The sequence below is a fragment of the Euprymna scolopes genome, chromosome 46 (genome assembly GCF_053919585.1).
Source record: "Euprymna scolopes isolate OS-2025 chromosome 46, ASM5391958v1, whole genome shotgun sequence".
In the NCBI taxonomy this organism is placed as follows: Eukaryota; Metazoa; Mollusca; class Cephalopoda; order Sepiida; family Sepiolidae; genus Euprymna; species Euprymna scolopes.
Window position 1 is genome coordinate 12416976 of NC_136527.1, and position 20158 is coordinate 12437133.

At 36.6% G+C, this 20158-nt stretch overlaps 1 protein-coding gene across 1 annotated transcript in view; it reads right to left on the reverse strand.

Annotated features, from left to right (window-relative positions):
* Positions 1-20158, reverse strand: part of LOC145271210 (26S proteasome regulatory subunit 7) — a 48261-nt gene that overhangs the window by 19998 nt on the left and 8105 nt on the right. Inside the window, exons 2-4 of the mRNA XM_080126773.1 lie at positions 18362-18399; positions 8797-8878; positions 4316-4390 (exon numbers count right to left, since the gene is read on the reverse strand). Of these exons, the coding sequence (XP_079982899.1) occupies positions 4316-4390; positions 8797-8878; positions 18362-18399 (195 nt within the window). The remainder of the gene's footprint in view (positions 1-4315; positions 4391-8796; positions 8879-18361; positions 18400-20158) is intronic.

The following is a 20158-nucleotide window of genomic DNA, read 5'->3' on the forward strand; positions in this document are numbered from 1 at the left end:
TTTTAAGATGATTAGATCCAAAAATTACGAAAATCGATACGGTAGAAAATAAAAAATAGAATTTGAAGAAAATGATCCTAAAACACAGTAGAGTTCAAAAGGGAGGTGATTTTCCATTTTGATTTTAAACAATTAGCAGCAATTTTTTTTAATAATTCAATAATATTCAGGTAATTCCAACTGCATAATTTGGAAGCTACCATTGTAATTTATTAGAATTGACAAAAATAAAAATAATCAGTCGAAAAAAAATCAGTTGAAACCATTGTTTCTTTACCTGAAAACTTAATTTATCGACGACTACAAACTTTTGCTTAATTGCCATAAATATATTTTCATAAGTTGTACACACGAGAGAAAAAGAGTCGTAATATCTAGTGCTAAGTAGCAGATAAGTAGTAACATAATCATGTTGACACACCGGTTCCTGCTGGATCATCGAAGTTAAGCAACGTTGAACCTGGTCAGTACTAAATTATCGTTATTTCCATGGCAGGTGCTCGTCTGAACTCCAATCTCTGGTCCCCCCCCTCGCCAATCTTTCACGAAAAACACCCGTCTAGCTGAATCCACTGTCAAAAATTTTCCCCACTCTTTATCTGTGCCTAAATCAAAACGCGGATTCCATGAACAAAGCTTCTTTCTTAGAACTGCACGCCTGTGGAACTGTTCCGTCTGCCTGCATCCCACTGGACTACAACTTGGATGTGTTCAAGTTCAACGTTAACAAGTTCCTAATGAACCGCCCCCTTAAGTAAACACTTCATCAAATCTCCACACTAAAGTAATGTACTTGCAATAACCCTTATCAAGGCCCGGAAGCTACTCAGGGATAAGTGGTGATCACTGTAAAAAAAAAAAAAAAAAAAAAAAAAAAATAGGTGACCATTTGGGACTTTCAGGTGCTGTATGTGCTCTCCGCTTATCTCAGCATTGTTTCCAGTCGTCCTGGTCTTCTCTTTGCCACTAGACTCGGTGCCGATTCAGGAGAGGTTTGGTTGGTGATTGCGCCACACTTGCCTCATAATTACACGCACTACTGCCCCTAAGGGGTATCCTTTGGCTTCCGAGACTGAACGGAAGCATGGGGGAAGTAGTAGATCACACAACCAAAACAAAAATAGGTTTCTAAAATTCTAGAATTGATCACAAGGACCAGTGGCATAACGGATGTTTAAAACACCATGTCTGTCTGTTTGTCTCCATATTTTTAAACTATCTCCTTCAAAACTAAAAGTAGCAGGGTGGCACTAGGGGCCCTCATACGACTCGATTTTTTACGAGCTGTTCATTAATGGTTAAAACTACAAAATGAAGACGATTTATTTTAAAGTTAAATCCATTTTGTACATTCATCTTAGTTTGTTTTTAATCAGTTTATACGCGTGTCATATGGCTTTGAATGTTACAGTTTCGATTCTAGCTGATGGCAAGTTTCAGAAAAATCTAATGGATGGGACAAAAGTTATGGGATGAAAAGTGTCAATTTTTGCAATTTGGGGGCATTTGTGACCCCTTTTGAGCTTCTGGGAACACCGAATCCCAGTGAAAATGGACAAACAGTGCAGTTTCACTCCTTAAGACATGTATATTCAAATTCAGCACCATGGAAACCTACTATGTAGACATACATATCAAGTTTTTGAGTAATATGAAAAAAGAGCCCAAAAAAGGCATGTTTTTTTTAGTCCTAAAAGTCCCAGAGGATGCGAACCAGAATTTTGCCAGGGTCACCCATACTGAATTTATATTAAGAATAATGGCCTCAACATTTTGGCCAAGTTTCAGGAAAATCTAATGGATGGATCAAAATGCTATGGAGCAAAATGTGTCATTTTTTACTTCTTTCGAGCCCCTGGGGATGCCAAACCCCAGTGTAAATGGATAACGGTGCAGTTTCAGGCCTTAACACATGTATATTTGTGTTCACCAGCCTGAAAAACCACTATATAGTCAGACATATCAAGTTTTTGTCAAGAAATATGAAAATAGAGCCACAAGAGGCGTTTTTAGCACTAAAAGTCCCCGGGGATGCGAATCAGAATTTTGACAGGGTCACCCATACTGGATTTATATTAAGAACAATGGGCTCCACATTTTGGCCAAGTTTCAGAAAAATCTAATGGATGGATCAAACGTTATGGAGCAAAACGTGTCATTTTATGCCCATTTTTTACCTCTTGAGCCTCTGGGGAGGCAACGGCAATTTTCGAAAAAAAAAATTATTTACTGTGTCAATCTATTTAATGAAATACAATTTGTGGCAAAATTTCAGGAAAAACTAACAGACAGTTCTGGCAATCATCTGGACTAATGGAAGCCACGGAAAACAGATCCCTCTGATAAATCAGGGGACCAAAAAAAAAAAAAAAAAGGGCCTAAATCAATAAGAAGCAACTTAATAGCTTTTTCTTTAATTCTTTCCATAAAGGCAATATTATTTTTTTAAAAAAATCTTCTCTGTATAGTATGTCTTTACTTTCCTCTGATGAGAAGCGTTTGCCTTCGAGAGGCCATGGCCCAAAGACATTTCCCTATCCATAAATATTGTATTTTTTTTTTTTTTACAAGGTTGTCACCACTTATCAAAGCCCGGAAGCCACTCAGGGATAAGGGTTATTGCGTGTACAGGATGTTAGTGTTGAGATTTGATAAAATGTGTTATTTAAGGTGGCGGTTCATCAGGAGTTAGTTTATGTTGGACTTGAAAACATCCAGGTTGTAGTCAGGTGGGAAACAGGCAGACGGAACTGAGTTCCACAGGTGTGCACTTCTAAGAAACAAGCTTTGTTCATGGAATCTACGTTTTGGTTTTGGCACAGATAAAGAGTGGGGGAAATTTTTGACAGTGGTTTCAGCTAGACAGGTGCTCCTCATGAAAGATTGGCGAGGGGGGACAAGAGATTGGAGCTCAAATTGAAGTAATGATAAAACAAAGATAGGCTTGCAACGTCTCCTATGGGAGAGAGGTTACAGGGAAGAGAAAAGGGCATCCGCCATGAAGTCTATTTTGTACTCGTCAAGACAGGATAGGCTGTTTTTAGCAGCTCCTGCCCAGATATGGCAGCAGTACTCCATCCTTGGACGTACTTGGCTTTTATATAGATAGAGAGTTGCATCAGTAGTGAGATATCTTCTGGAGCGGTAGAAGGATCCCACCATCTTTCCAGCGACCTTGGCAACAGACTTGATGTATACGAGCACCTGCCATGGAAATAGCGATAAAACAAAGACAGGCTCGCAACGTCTCTCCTGTGAGAGAGAGGTTGCAGGGAAGAGAAAAGGGCATCCACCACAAAGCCTATTTTGTACTCTGTCAAGGCAGGATAAGCTGTTTTTAGCAGCTCCTGCCCAGATGTAGCAACAGTACTCCATTTTTGGACGTACTTTTTCAACTGATAGCATAATAAAATTTAATTGTAAATTTTTTTTATCTTAACTTATTCTATAAAGCTGGTTGAGTGTATATGCGAGTATATTTTTCATACAAGTGAATATTAAACGTAAAAAAATAATATACATGAAAAGTATTTATAAAATGTTTGCTGAATAGGTGTGGGAGGCTGGTATATGGATCTGGAGAATAGATTTTCACATTAGGGTCAAGGAGCCTGACTTTTACCATCCAACTCTGCAACCCTGATAGCAAATTTTTTGTTTTTCTTTTAGATTTTCTTTCGACCAACATTTCAGTGTTTTACATAAAACTACCCGGAATATTCAGATGACTGCATGGTCCTTATTCTGTATAAGTATGATAATAACTAGCGAGACTCGTTCATATGTAATATATTGATGTTGGCATTCTATAGATGTTCAGTGTAAATGGAGACGCTCTGATATTGTAGCTTTTGTTAAAACTGCAAACGTATTTATCAAAGCTAGTACAAATGCCGAGAAAAGCCTGGTCGTAAAGTATGCTTAAATATATTTTAATCCTTACAGATTTCGTATATATCATAATAGAGTAACTGTTCTATCGATTTTTTATAAAGTTGTGATTTCAAAAATAAAAATATATCTGAGTTGGGTGCATTAGCTTCAATCAAAACAGAAATAAAAACACACACACACATATATATATATATATATATATATATTCATAACTTTAGTTCATTCAGCCATAATGGAAACCAAAACTTATGAATTCTTGATAAAAAAAAAAAAAAATGATTTAAATTCCAGAACCAAAACTTTGGAAGAATTTTTAGTAAAATTATAACAAGAAACAGAACATAACACTTAAACGACACGGATGTAAGTGTGACACACAAAAGAACACACGCTATCGTATTAATATATAGATAATACTCACTTTGTAGATTCTGTTTGTCATTTGCTAAATCCCACAAAGCAGGTGGAGCCAATCCTGTGTCTGATTCTTTTAAACCTATTTAAAAAAAAAAAAAAAAAAAAAAAAAAAAAAAAAAATTTAATTTAACAGTTAGAAAAACCAGATGTGAAATTATTTTCAATAAACATTGCTATTTATTAAAAATAAAATACAAATTTTTTTTTTTAAATTTCAAATATTAATCTTTGGAAATTGGACAGTTTGTTCTTTCTCTTATATGCCATGATGGTGGTGGTAATCCTTGGCATGACTCTAGATGTTTGTAATTAAATCAGAAATTATGTTTCTATGTCTGATTATAGTATTTTGGCATAAGTCGAAAGAAATTTACTGTTTGAAACACTCAATAACAATTTAAGATTTGACAGTTAGAAAAAAACAGATGAATGTGAAATTATTAAAAAAAATAAATTTTAAATTTTTTTTTTTTTTTTTTTAATTTTCGAATTATAAAATATTCATCTTCAGGAAATTGGACGGTTTGTTCTTTCGTTTTTTGTTTTTTTTTTTGTTTTGTTCTTTGTTTTCCTTTTTTTTCCCCCTCTTATATACCATGGTTGGGGTAAAACAGTAAATTTCTTTTTAAACGATACTGATCTGGTCAGGATTCGTTGCATGTATCAAAAGTTTTTGGCAGACACACGAACACACACACTACATATAAGACTAGCAGGGGATACCCAGCGTTGCCCAAGTGTTTGGAGGTGTGTGTGTGTTGGGGAGGGGGGGTTTAGATCAAAACAACCCAGCTAAAAAAAAAAAAAAAAAAAAAAAAAGTGTTGGCCGGGTATTTGGAGGTGTAAAAGAAAAAAAGTTTTAGTAGGAAGGTAGGGTTGAACCCCGAAGCGTTGACGCGAAGGTGGAAACGAAATAGGGAAAAAAAAAAACCAAGACCTAGCCATCTTAGCCACGAGGGGAGAGGAAGTGATAGGTGTCTTAAGTTAACGTTTATAAAGTGAAATTAACAGGTGCAAGAAAGTTAAGTCGCGTGATGTTTGACCTAGTTTCCCCTGCCCCAATAGTCGCTTTTCGAAGATGCGGCAATCGAAAAAAATCTCGAAAATAGCGCTTAAAGTCAGGCAAATTAAATACACACGCGACTCTCATTCTTAAGTTGTAGATATCATGATTTAGACATTATATAAAAAGCTATAAGAAATAGTACCCCACCCCCCGAGAATCCCTGCAAAAAAAAAAAAAAAAAAAAAAAAAGCCTTACACAGAAATGCACATACACTTTCGCTTATATATATATATATATATATATATATATAAAACTAACAGGGGTGTGGAGAGGTGGTGTAGTAAGGAACCTGGGGAAGATTCAAAGCTTTTTTTGTTTTTTTACATAGGCATCACCACTTATCAAGGCCAAGAGGCCACTCAAGGATAAGGGTTAAAGAATGTACAGTAGAAATTGGACAATATAGTAATCGTTAGTAATGGAAATTTGGTGAATTTGTTAATTCATATGGAAAGGCTCCTCAAAAACTTGTTTACGTTAGACTTGAAGACAACAATATTGTAGTCAGCTGGAAAGCAGGAAACAATTTCACAGGTGTGCAGTTCTAAGAAAGAAGCTTTGCTGATGGAATCTACGTTTAGGTTTAGGCACAGATAAAGAGTGGGGGAAATTAGTAATAGTTTTCTGCTAGACGGGTGTTTCTTGTGAAAGTTTGTCCAGAGGGGGACCATAGACTGGAGCTCAGCCAAGCACCTGCCATGAAAATAAGGATAAAGCAGAGACAAACTCGCAACATCTCTTCTGTGAGAAAGAGGTTGCAGGGAAGAGAAAAGGACATCCCCTGCGAGGCTACGAAGTCTATTTTGAACTCTATCAAGGCAGGTTCTTTCAGATGTGGCAACAGTACTCCATCCTTTGACGTACCTGGCTCTTATATAGATAGAGAATTGCATCAGCAGTGAGATATCTACTGGATCGATAGAAGGATCCCACCATTTTTCCAGCGGCCTTGGCAACGGATTTAGGAGTAAAGGTCAAGCCCAGAAGCTTGTCAAAACATGAGGCCTCCCCAAGACGAGAGCCATTCATTTCAATTGATGCCAGATGGGGATCAGAGTGTTGATGATGTAAAGATAAAAGCTTGGTTTTAGATGCATTAAAAGTAACAAGCCACCTCTTTCCCCATTTTACCACTTGCTCAAGATCAGAGGAGAGAGAATCAGAGAGAACTTGGTCGTTTACGGTCTTAGATGTGCTACCATAGATAGTAGTGTCATCAGCATAAATGTCTACAAATGATGTAACGATGTGATTTGGAAGATCATTAATATAGATCAAGAAGAGAGTTGGGCCCAGGATGGACCCCTGAGGGACTCCAGCATTAATACTGTGCGCTTCTGATTTCTGCCCATCAACCACTACTCTTATGAACCTATCAGACAGAAATGATTAAATAATTAAGATATTTCCAGCTATACTATAGCTGGAGATCTTATGAAGTAAACCTTTATGCCATACTCTATCAAAGGCCTTTGATATGTCAAGAGCAATTGCCTTAGAAAGGTAGCCTCTGTCGAGAGATTCGCTAATCCTATGAGATAACTGTAAGCACATCTGCTGTAGATCTACCAGAACAGAAACCATACTGCGTGTCACTAAGGTTATTTTTTGCTGAGATGGTTGATTACTTCTCTATTTAACAGATTCCAGCAACTTACTCATGACGCACAGGAGACTTAATGGCCTGTACTGTGAGGGAGATGAGCGATCACCTGAATTCTTAAATACGGGGTATACTGATGAGATTTTCCAGGGTGACCGGAAGCAATTCTTAAGACAATGTTTAAACAGTTTTGTAAGGATGGGCACAAGTTCTGGTTGAAGTCTTGAGTACTATAATTGGAATACTGTCAGGGCCAGTTGCTTTACTGGAATCAAGATTTTTGATTAGCTTGGCAACATCACGTACAGATAGTTGTATGTCACATAGTATGTTTTCTGATACAGGAGGAAATATTGGGGGTCAGCAGCCTTGGTCGCAAAGGTTAGAATTAGCTGCAAAGTTCTTGGCAAAGAGTTTGGCTTTGTCTGATGCTGACGAGATTAACTCAGGTCCATTTATGAGAGTTGGGATAAAGCACACGCTTCTGTTCAGGATTCTGTTTGCTATTTGCCAAGACTGGTGGGAACCAAGCCGCTGCTCAGCTACTTTGAACTTGACGGACTGAGCATACAACTCTTTATTACTGTTTTAAGTGGTTGTTGGCAGTCATGAAAGCGGCTTTAGTCTCAGTACATCTATTACGTTGGAAGCAACGAAAAAAGTGATTTCTGTGCGCAATAGCAGCAACACATTCCGGAGAGAACCAGGGCTGGCTGTAAGGTTTTTGCTGGAATTTTTTAGAGGGTATGAAACCATCTATACCTACAATTAACCATTCTGTCAGATCTGATGCTATGGAGGACACATCCTTTTTAAACATGGAACGCAGAGGTAGATCAGATATAAACGTGCGGAAGCTATCCCAGTCAGCCATAGAGTATCGATATACCGTACGATGGAGAGGTACATCTGGGGGGACATATCACATTTCATTTTTATCTTAACTGATACAACTGAGTGATCGGAAGATCCAAGTGGAGACAGAACAGAAGCTGAACACAGTTCAGGACAAGTTGTGAGAAAAAGGTCTACAAGACTTGCCGTCAGTATCGGGCACACGGGTGGGTTCGTGAACAATCTGAGTGAGGTCATAAGCAATGGAGAAATCATGACAGAACCTCCCCTCATCATCGGTCTTGTTTGAGGGAGTTAACCATTCCACATTGTGAACATTGAAGCCTCCACAGACATGAATATTAACTGAAGAATAAGCAGATAGGGCGTGGTCAATTTTCTCAGATATGCTTTTAAAGATAGTAACTCCGCTGTTGTGGAGGTGATAGAGAGCAAATATAAATGCAGTAGTTTGAGCAAGTGCAACCCGGAAGCACATGTAGGGTAAGTTAGGATCTTACCTGGAGAAAAAAAAAAAAAAAAAAAATTGGTAGTGATGCCCCAGCATTGCCCAGATGGAGTAAGGACCCCTCTTGGGGGAGGAGTGGTAGTAGCGGTGGGTGGAGATGAAACAATAGACAATTTGGGGAGAAAAAAAAAAAAAAAAAAAAAAAGGTTAAAAACAAGTGACACCTTAACCAATGTCTCCATTGCACGACCAGATGTCCAGAGCGTTGGAATCAAGAATAGTTAATCCAACCGAGACGATGGCTGCAAAAATGTTGACCATAGCTTAAGCACCGTACAGGTATTACAGTTACCCCACTGCTCCACTTACTCTAGATCCTTACTATATAATGCTGGGGGTTTAGCAAAGGGGCATCAAGTACCATTTTTATAGTCCCTGGTATGACTCAACTGAGGGTTGAACCTTGGTCTGCCACTCGATTAGAAAACTAAACGTTACGAAAAAGGTCTTACCTGTAAGTTCATTAACTTTCTTCAGATTGTTTTGGACGTCTTCTTCACAGGCTTTGATCAGTTTACTGTACTGGCCGACACCCTAAAAATTTTTCAAGATTAACAAGTGTCAGATTTGGAGTCATTACACAAAATCAGTTTCACATATGATAATTAGTTAAAATATTTTTTTTGTACATTATTTTTTAGTTGGAATTCATTATTGAGATGAGTATTATTTATTGCGGACTATTATCCTCAGCTTTCTTAGTTGCTTCACGTTTCGGCCAACTATTCCTCTGGCCTTCGTCAGGTGGTAACCGCGAACAAGGAATAGTTGGCTGAAACTTCATGAAACAATAACTAAGAGGATAACAGTCCGCAATAAATAAATTACTATTTTTTTTGTTGAAATATTTATAAACTAGCAGGGTGCCTGATGTAGTAAGGAACCCCGGACAAAAAAAAAAAAAAAAAAAAATGGGGGGGGGGTAAAAAAATGGTAGGGTGGAAAGAGGTAAAAAAAAAAAAAAAAAAAAAAAAAAAAAAAAAAAATCATGTCAATCCTACAGAGACGATGACTTTGCGAAAAATGTTAACACAAAACCTGACCTCTCCTTGTAATAAAAACTTTGAGAGTGAAGGAATTAATGTTTTTGGCCAATTTTTCATCCGAAAGGTTGAGCTTCTAAATGATACGTCTGTCGGAAGTTTTTGGCAGACATACAAACACACATGCCTTTTATATATTAGGCGAATCAACCATTACAGGGTGGAATAATAAAATTATCATACAAGAAAAGACATTTCCGTTTGATGAAAGCCAGTTTTCTTTTTTTGCAGACCATCTGCTAGTTGACCAATTGTGTACAAATACCAAGAGCGATAGGAACCTTCCATCAGGTCTGAAAGTGACATGATGCTCAACAAGCGAGATTGGAGATGCGCCGTTGTACAACTCATGATCTCTACAGATACAAATTATGACAACAGGACCATTGGCAGCACCCTCAAAATACAAATCCAAGGGCACAACTCAATGCATTAGACGACCCACGGTTATGGTCTTTGGTGTGGTTTTAAGTGAGAGTAACATCGTGCCATTTCAAATCTTCGAAGTCGGCTTGAAAGTCGACACCAAAGTGTACCTGGAGATGCTGAAGAGTGTGGCAGCAAGACTGTGCGGTCTACAAGTCCAAAGAGACCCAGGCTTGGCTTCAGAAAGGGTGCTTCAATTTTGTTCCCGTTTCTCACTGACCCCCCCCCCCCACTCCGCCCCAACCCGAACCTGCAGGACTACTTCGTTTGGTCATAAATCCAGAACATCAACAGGACCTCAACCACAACACCAAAGCAGCCCGATCGCTGCCATCCACAGTATTTGCCGAGGTCTCACCGGCGCATGTGGAAAAGGCATTCTTCCAGTTCCAGACAGGTATTGAGGCAGTGATTGAGGCTGAAGGTGGCTACATTGAATAAAAGGTCAGCTCTACTACATAATCAAGTTACCTGAATTGATTTTTTTTTTTTTTTAAGTTCTAAAATAATGCTGTAATGCTATTTTCAAATTAATCGTTCCACCCTGCAGACAAATAGAAAAGTTACTAGCCAACCCCACATGGTTTTTGGAATATGACATCTGTCCCATGATGAGTACGTATATCATAAAAATTTGTGTATTTTTTTTTGAAAAGTAAGTGCAATTCTAGATATGCACCAAATTTTGTTCAGACTTGAACGTATAAACATTCAAATTTCTTCAGTTTTTGTTAAAAAAAAAAAAAAAAAAAAAAAAAAGATCACCAAAAGATAAGTTTTATTATTTCTAGTCGCCACTTGAAAAAAAAAAAAAAAATCATTCGCACATGTGACTATTTCACTCGCAATGCAAAGCCCTGTTAATAGAGTAAATACGACCTCCCTTGGAATGAAAAGACACAACCTGGAGCTGTGTCATCGAAGATTTCGTCTAAACTGATGAAAAGCCGCATCTTCCATCCATGTATCGTCTCACTGCCGCTTAAGGTTGTCACTGCACCAACAACGGATTAGTTCACGATGAAGTTGGACAGGTGCTGGCCAACTGTATTTCCGACAGTCTAGATTCGCAGCTCCTCTCCCTCCCTCTTTGTTCACTTTCTTTCTCTCTCTCCCTGTGCCCTTTTCTTAATGGCGCCGAAACAGGTTATGTTTTAATCCATGTCGAATAAATTGAATTTGATACATACATACATATATATATATATATATATATATATATATACTAGTGATGGGATGATTACAATATTTTTCCGATTCCGTACTTGATTGATTGATTGGTTTTACGGCATATCAACCTATGTGGTCATTTAATGCCGGAGTCTTTTTTTTTTTTTTTTTTTTAACTTTTTTTATTGGGAGGGGGGGGGGAATGACTTTTTCAGCCTTTCCTCCCTTTTTTTATAAAATTGAGCTAAGAAATTAAATGTTGTATTTATACATGGATGTGTATATTTGGATGACTTTAAATTTCCTTAAATTTTCTTATATAAATTTACTTTCCTTAGGTATGCTAGAATATTTGCTGAGTTGACCTTTTCAAAAAGGTCTTCCATATTGCTTTCTGTATAATATAATTTTCTAGTTGGGGCAAGGTCATCACACCCAACTAGGATATGTTTTACTGTGAGTGTCTCCTGGCATGGGATGCACTCTGGCGCCGATTATCCATTTAGTATATAAGAATGAGTAAAGTTGGTGTGCCCTATGCGCAGCCGAGTCAGTATCACATCTTCTCGGCGTGATCTCTTAATGTCCGGACATCGTTCCTTAAGTTCAGGTTTGATTGAGTATAATTTGTTGCCCTCTTGCTGACTCCACCGCAGTTGCCATTTTTCCTGTATGTATGCTTTTATCTGGGGTCTAAGATCAGTATGTGGAATCTTAAAATTGTCAGTTGGAAGGTGAGAAGATCTTTTTGCAGCTGTATCTGCCCTTTATCTGCCTTTTATCCCCACATGGCTGGGGATCCAGACAAGAATAATGTTTTTAGTAATTGAAAGGATATTGATTTCTTCTATTAATTTTGTTGTTAGTGGATTTTCTTGTTTTTGATTTTGTATAGATAATAGGACTGATAGAGAATCTGTGAGAATGATGAAGTTTTTGGTGGTTTCCTCTGAAATTATGTTGAGTGCTAGATCGATAGCTATAGTCTCTGCAGTGAATATAGATGCTTCATTTTGAAGATTTCTCTTCATTGTGGCTTTATGGTATGTTGCTGCACATCCAGTGTGATTGTTGCTTTTAGACCCGTCTGTGTAGATAAAGGTGTAGTCTGAATATTGTAATTTTAAATGTTGAAGTTCGTCGTGGTATTCAATAGGGTTTGTGGTAGATTTGGACTTTTTGTTTAGGTTGAGTTTTATTTCAACTTGTTTCATGGTCCATGGGGGTGTTTTAGGCAGTATGAAGTTGTGAATGCTGGAGATTGGAATTTTCGATTCTTCAATGCTTTCCTTCATTCGGAGCCCGAACGTTTTGATAATTTTTCTTCTCATGTTAAAGAGTTCTTCATATTTAGGATAGAAGGTACATTGGTATGCAGGGTTGTTTGGGCAAGACTTCAGTTTCAGTAAATATTGAAGGGCTAACTTTTCTCGCCTTAGATCTAGTGGGGGTTCGTGTGCTTCCGTGTATAGACTGTTCACGGGGGAAGTTCTGTATGCTCCTAGGGCCAATCTTAGGCCAGTATGGTGAATAGGGTCTAGGCTTTTTATATATGATGTTCGGGTTGATCCATATATGAAACAACCGTAGTCTAGCTTTGAGCGGACTAGTGCTCTGTAAAGTTTAAGGAGTGTTTCCCTGTCTGCACCCCAATCGGTATGTGCTACCACTCTCAAAAGATTTACAGCTTTGTTACATTTTTTTTTCAAATAGTTTATGTGTGGGATGAATGTTAACTTTTTGTCAAATAAAATCCCTAAGAATTTGTACTGGTCAGTAACTGGTATGGGCATTCCTTCCATGGTTAGGACAGGATCATTATGCATGTTCTTTAGTTTGCAGAAATGCATGCATTTCGTTTTTCTTTTGGAGAATCTAAATCCATTCTCTTCCGTCCATCTCATTACTTTGTTTAAGCACAATTGAAGCTTCCTTTCTATTATAGATATATATCTAGATCTACAGCATATTAGGAAGTCATCCACATATAGGGAGCAATCTACCCCAGGGTTAAGGTTTTTTACAATGTTGTTAATTCGGATACTGAACAGGGTCACTGACAGTATACTCCCTTGAGGTACTCCATTCTCTTGTTCTTTCAAGTCCGAGAGAGCTGTGCCAACCTTTATTCTGAACCGTCTATTTTTTAAAAAATTTTCAATAAAAATTGGCATTCTGCCTTTTAGTCCAAGCGCCTTCAGATCCCTTGTAACACCGTACTTCCACACAGTATCGTAGGCTTTTTCCATGTCAAAAAACACTGCTGTTAAATGTTCTTTCCTTACAAAGGCTTCTCTGATGAAGGTTTCAAGTCTGACTATGTGGTCTATTGAACTTCGGTTTTTCCTGAATCCTGTTTGAAATTCTGTAATAAGATTCTCTGTTTCCAGGAACCAGATTAGTCTTTTGTTTATAATCCTTTCCATGGTCTTACAAATGCAGCTTGTTAGAGCTATTGGCCTGAAATTCAATGGATCTGAGACGTTACTTGATTGGGATTGGATGTTTGAGTTTTCAGATTTGGGGATTGGTATTATTGTGGCCTCTTTCCAGGTCTCGGGTACGTTTCCACTGGACCATATAATATTGAAAATTTCAAGTAGGTATTTCATTGAGGCTTCTGGAAGTTTTTTGAGGATTTCATATGGAATTTCATCGGGCCCTGTAGCTGTGTCATGGGATTTGGTTAGCGATTCTTTTAATTCAGGCAAGGTAAGAGGTTGGTTGTATTTTTCAGTATTTTGTGATTTAAATAGAATTTTCTTTTTCTCTTCCTTTTCTCTAATCTTTTTGAATTTCTCTGTTTGTCTGTCACATGATGAAATTTTTGATAAATTATCTGCCAGGTTATTGGAAATGTCTTTTTGATCGGTGTATATTTTGTTGCCTTTAGAGATGTGGGATATTGGTGTACTACTACACTTTCCTTCTATTTTCCTCATCATGTTCCAAACTGTTTTCGCCTTGGTATTCACATTAATTTTGGATATATAATTTCTCCAGGTTGTTCTTTTGGATTCCTTTATGATTCGTCTGGCTTTTGCTCTGTTGTTTTTGAAGAAATCCAGATTTTCGCTTGTTGGATACTTTTCGAATTTTCTCAAGGCAGCTCGTCGAGCTCTGATGGCTTTTCTGCATTCTTTTGTGAACCAAGGTTTGTTGTGATTGTTGGTTTTGGTTGTTTTCGGTATGGTATTATTTGCTATGTTTGTGAGTGTTTTAATGAAGTAGTTCAAATGGTCATCTTCATCATTCTTTTCAATAATTAATTGGTTTTTGCACTGTTCCTGGAAGTCTTCCCAATCCGCTTTATGTAGATTCCATTTGGGTGTTTTTTGTTCAGTGCTAGTACTTAGACTTTCCAGGATGATTGGGAAATGATCACTCCCACAGGTGTCATTGTGTACTTTCCAGTCATAGTCCATATATATGGAAGGATCACATAAGGTAAGGTCAATGGCGGTGAAAGTACCTGTTGCTGGGTACATATAGGTGTAGTTTTGATTATTAAGGAGGCATAGATTATTTTTATTTATTATGTTTTCTATTTCTTTTCCTTTTTTATTTGTTTCTTTACTTCCCCATATTACATTGTGACTGTTGAGATCTCCTAGTAGAAAAAAGGGTTTAGGGAGTTGTTTTATTAATTGAGTTATCTCAGTTTCGTTGATTGTATCTTTTGGAGGGATGTATATTGAGCAAAGTGTTATAGTTCTATGTAGAGTCACTGTAACTGCAATTGCTTGCAAGTTTGTGTTTATATTTATTTGTCTTTGAGGGACTTCATTCTTCACAAGTATTGATGTGCCTCCAGAAGCTCTGTCCGTATCTTTATTTATGTAGTTGTAAGATGTGTAGTGTTTTATGTTGATGGTATTATTTTCTTTCAGAAAGGTCTCCTGTAGACAGACAAGTGCTGGGCTCATATTTGTTATTAATAATGTGAGTTCATTTTGGTTTGCTTTTATCCCTCTGATATTCCATTGTAATATTTTGTTCATCATTTGGAATTGTGTTCAACTTCCATCGTCTCCAATCCCTCAAATCTATTTTCTGTCGGAGTCCCTGTTCGAGATATAGATCGGGATCTTTCTTTTCCTGTTTTTTTTTTTTTTTTTTTTTTTTTTTTTTGTCTGGGGGGATTTTTGATTCTTTTCTGGCTTGTGATGTGTTTGATGGTTGTTCGGTTGTTTTTGTAGAAATGGTTTGTGGTTTTGTTTCTTTTTGTGGTTCAGTAGTGTCTTTACTTAATATTATCCTTGGATTGGTTGCAGACATTGCACTATTCATTTTCCTCATTTCTTCTAATAGTTCTTTCATTTCCTTTATTAGTTTGCTTAGGACATCAATTTTCTTGTCAGTTGTATCCGTTACATGTATATGACCATTTTGATTGTTGATTGGATTAGTTTTTTTTGTTGCATCTGCATATGTTTTAGTTTCGATGATTTTCCTGGCCTCTGGGTAGGATATATTCTTTATGTTTTAGTTTGGTCACTTCTTTTTCTCTTTTCCATATTTCGCAATATCTAGAGCCAGCGCCATGGTTTCCCAGGCAGTTGGCACACTTGAAATCTTTTCTGCAGTCAATGTGTGGGCCACTTTCTCCACATCTTCCACACACTGGTAATTGTGTGCACCGATCTTGATGGTGTCCAAACTTCTGGCACTTGAAGCATTGGAGGGGGTTTGGAATATAAATTTCTACATTTATTTTCATATATCCGACTTTCACTTCTTTGGGTATGGTGAGGGAATCGAAAGTTAGTATATATGTATTGGTATCGATTTTCTCACCGTTTTTTTTAATTTGAACTCTGCGAACATCTAACACATTCTGTTTCTGTAAGTTTGTCCTGATTTCCTCCAAGGGACAAAGTGCAAGTTCGTGGCTTTTCACTACTCCTTTGCAGGTATTTAGGGTTGGATGTCTGTAGCATTTGACTTTGATGTTTTCAAATAATTTTAGTTTCAATATTTCTTTAGTTTGTTCTTCGTTATGGGTTTCTATTAGTAGGCTGCGGTTAAATTGTTTTTTAATAGACTTTGGTTTTAGAGTTTTAAGATTTTTTTCAATTTTAAAAGGTGATAGTTTGCTCAAAGGAGTTTCCTCCATTGATTCTATTACTACGAATGTTGAGTTCCTTGGTTTTATCGTCTCTTCGTCAGAGCTACTGATGTCAGAGACATCAGAGTGGGTTCTCTTTGGGTGGTTGGGTGGTTTTTGGGAGGAATAAGCCATATATTTTGTTTTCTTTTTTCGTCATCTTTGTTCCCCACCCACCTCGGAGTCCTATTTGGGAAGAGCCTGGGGGGAAACCCATTCGCCCAGCCTCTACAGGGATACAATGATGATATAACCGACTTTGGTGGTATCATAATGATTATCTGTTCTCTCTTGATATTGCTATGGGATCTGTAGCAATCCTGAGGGGTTTACAGCCTCGTCATCGATATTCACACCTAATCGATTGACCCTCAGCCACCGCTTTCCATCATATATTAGGGAGTAGGGTTATTTGTGGGAGAGGGGGGATGTGTTGTATTAGTAGTGGGTTTTTGGAATGGGCAATATATGGTGGGGCTTGGCGTGACTGGCCGATTGGTCGGATCGGGCCTCTCCGACCGCCCGTCTAATCGAAGTAAGGGCCAAAGTAATGTGTTGCGGTGCCTAAACTTCTATGTATCCTGGTTTAGGTTCGCTCAATCACCAGGATCACGTCCTAAGACTTTACGGGTAGCAACCCACGGCTAACTGGTTGCCCCATTGAGGGATTTTTACCCTCTGCAGGGGGACAGTCGGTTTGTTCTCATGCCCTACCGACAGGGCAAAAAAATAAATAATTTAATAGAATATATTTGTTTTCTTTCTTTTTTTGTTGTTTCTTTTCCTTTTTAAAATCTGTTTCTATTTAACCCATAGTTGGGACCCTAACAGGTACTACCACTCCGGGTCAGGGTGGACCTGGGAGCAATGGCAATTAAGAGGTGGCTCCACACTCCCCAAGCCCGTAAGCTGGACCTCACCATCGGATGTAGTTTAAGGTCATATCCAGGACCGGGAGTAAGGTAGGAAAAAATAAAATAAAAGGGGGGGATAGGCTGTTGTTTTTGTTTTTGGTTTTGCAGAACATAATTAAGTTTTACAAAAAAGATCAGAAAACAAAAAAAACGTCAATGTAGGTGCATTTCGTCTCAGGAAGCCACAGGGCAGCCTGATCTGGTAGCACCAGCGATTCCGTACTAAATTCCCGATTCCGATATAAATACGTTATTTTCGTTCCATATTCCATGTCTCTAACGTGATCGTTCTTTCTCCTTTTTATAGTTTTTTTTAATTTTATTTTATTTTTTGCTGGCAACATCATTTCGCCTGCATTTGCATGTAGCCATCGGTGCTCTGCTACATTTTCTCAAACGTAACACACACTTATGGAGCGATCGATACATTTTAATCGCAGTGTAAAGATCAATATTCATATCGAAAATAAGGTTTCAAAACAAAATTAAAATAAATTAAAAGAATCGTTTTGGTATCAGAAATTAAACATTAATTTTTTTCCAATTCTGATACTCCGAAAAGTGACGATTTTTCTGATTCCTGACTAATCGTCCCATAGGGGAGACAACCAAGCAAGCAAAAAAAAAAAAAAAAAAAAAAAAAAAATCTGCAAATTTTATGTAGTTTTGTCCCATAGAACCAAAGATATGAACATTTCAATATTCAATTTGGCAACAAGTGTGTGTGTATATATATATATATATATATATTTCCCACATATCTTTCACACATATTTCCCACACCTCTAGCCTTGATGCAGGGGAGACTAAAACTTGCTATGGTTTCAAATTGATTCTAAATATTTCTCATGTTACACCGGCCAAGGGAGATTCATTTCTAAAAAAAAAAAAAAAAAAAAAAAAAAAAAAAAAACAACACTATTGTCACCTGAGCTCAATGGTAGAATATTAAACTACAGATCGAATGATCCTCTGTTCAAGCCCAGGTGTACCTCACCATTTTATTTTAATTTTTTCTTAAGGATTTCAATTTATGATAAAAGAAGTACTATTCAAAATCGCCACAAATCATTTTTCTTTGCATATTTTAAATACAAACATTATCAGAAGTGACTTTTCCAGGGCATTCATCATCAAATCCAAATATCAATTGACATTTGAATGTAAACAATTCGATGAACGATTTTTTTTTTCTGAATAAGTCTACCGGGCAAATTATTCCTCGTAATATATAATAATCAATAGAGGATTGATTCTATAATACATATGCAATCTGCATAAATTAAAATATGTTTAAGCGTATTGTATGACCAAGCAATGCTAGGCGTCCAGCTAGTAAATTATAATGTATACTTACATAAGTTTTCAGGAGAGCAATATCACCTTCATCCAAAGCTATAAAAAAAAAAGTGAGAAATTAAATGAGGAAACGATTGTATTTGATTAATGAGGAGTAGGGCTCATTTAATCTCTGAGTCAATTTAATTGGAGGAGGAAAACTGCTTTCTGAAAAGAGAGAAAATGCAAATAGGAGTTCTGGAGAATTTAGCTGAAGCATCATCCAGAAAGGGAGACAAGGGGACACTAATAGCATCTTTTTATTAGTAAAATATACATATTTATTATTTTTAAAAACAGTAATCTACAGATAAGCATGTTTTGGAGCTCTACTCCTCTTCAGTGTAGCTTGACTGTTGGTAGGATTCGAACCTTGGACCTTATGTATTTCAGTCTAGTGCCCTAATCCACTGTGCTATGATGCCATAGACAATTTACTGCTTCGTTTTTATCGTTCATCTGTTTAAGTGGTTTTTGTTTTAAACCATAGGACGCTGGACTGAAGTACATAAGGCGCAAGGTTCGAATCCTACCAACAGTCAAGCTACGCTGTAAGAGGAGTAGGGCTCCGAAACACGCGTGTCCGTAGATTACTGTTTTTAAAAATAAATAAATATGCCCAAATAAAATTGGGCGACTTTCTAAGAAAAACACTGGTTCTCCGAGGCGGAGAAATAAACATTACTATCATTAAAAAAAAAAAAATCAAAACAAAAACCACTTATACATATACATATATATATATATATAAGCCAAATAAGACACGGTTGTATCAACTTCTCTTTTCGTATAATTTTCTCCATATAATTATCCACAACCACTCAAAAAACTATTTTCAATAATTGTGCTGAAAAGCAAAATAGCGTCCATTCGCAGCTGAACATTTTGCTAACTGCATTTCATTTCCTCTGATGATATGAGCCATTGTTGAAAATCCATGGATTAAGGAAATTCCCTTCTATATATTCCTTTGTCAAACAATAAATTCTTAAATCGAATATATGTCTCTACATGTTTTTTTCAGAATTTAAAATTTAACCACAAAACATATACAAAATATAAATACGCTCTTATATTTCGGATTTTCCTTTTAATTGAGCACTCTGCTGGATTTCTTTTTCCAAAAAAACTGATCATTATATATATATATATATATATATATATATATATATATATGCGCACACAAACACAGCTGATCAAAAATTTAAGACTAATTAAAAATCTTTAAAAAGAAACCTTTTTTTAAGGATAGATTTTAAACTCTTCCGTCTTAAGGTTACAAATACTACAATCTAAAAGGTTATGGAAACAAAAAGGTTATGGAAACAAGGTACATTCCAAAAATTTTATTTAAAAATTTAATAAAAATGCAAATTTTTACATAAAAGTTTTGGAATGTACCTTTGTTTCCATAACCTTTTAGATTGTAGTATTAGTAACCTTAAGTCAGAAAAGTTAAAAATCTATCCTTAAAAAAAAAAAAAAAAAAAAAAAAAAAAAGTTTTTTTTTAAAGATTTAATTAGTCTTAAATTTTTGATCAGCAGTAATATATATATAATCTTTATTTATACAAACATTGATGGCTACAAATGTGCATACATGTTTCTGTAATCACCCGCGTTGGGGGATTACGTCTTTAGGCCAAGAATTATCGTCGAGAAACATATATATATATATATATATATATATATATATTAAAATAAAATGTTTAAAAGCCAAATTACAATGCAATATTACGAAATATACTTTTTTTCCCCTCCTCGCCATAATGTTAAACTGAACCAAAAAACGGTAAAGAATGTATAAAATTCTGAA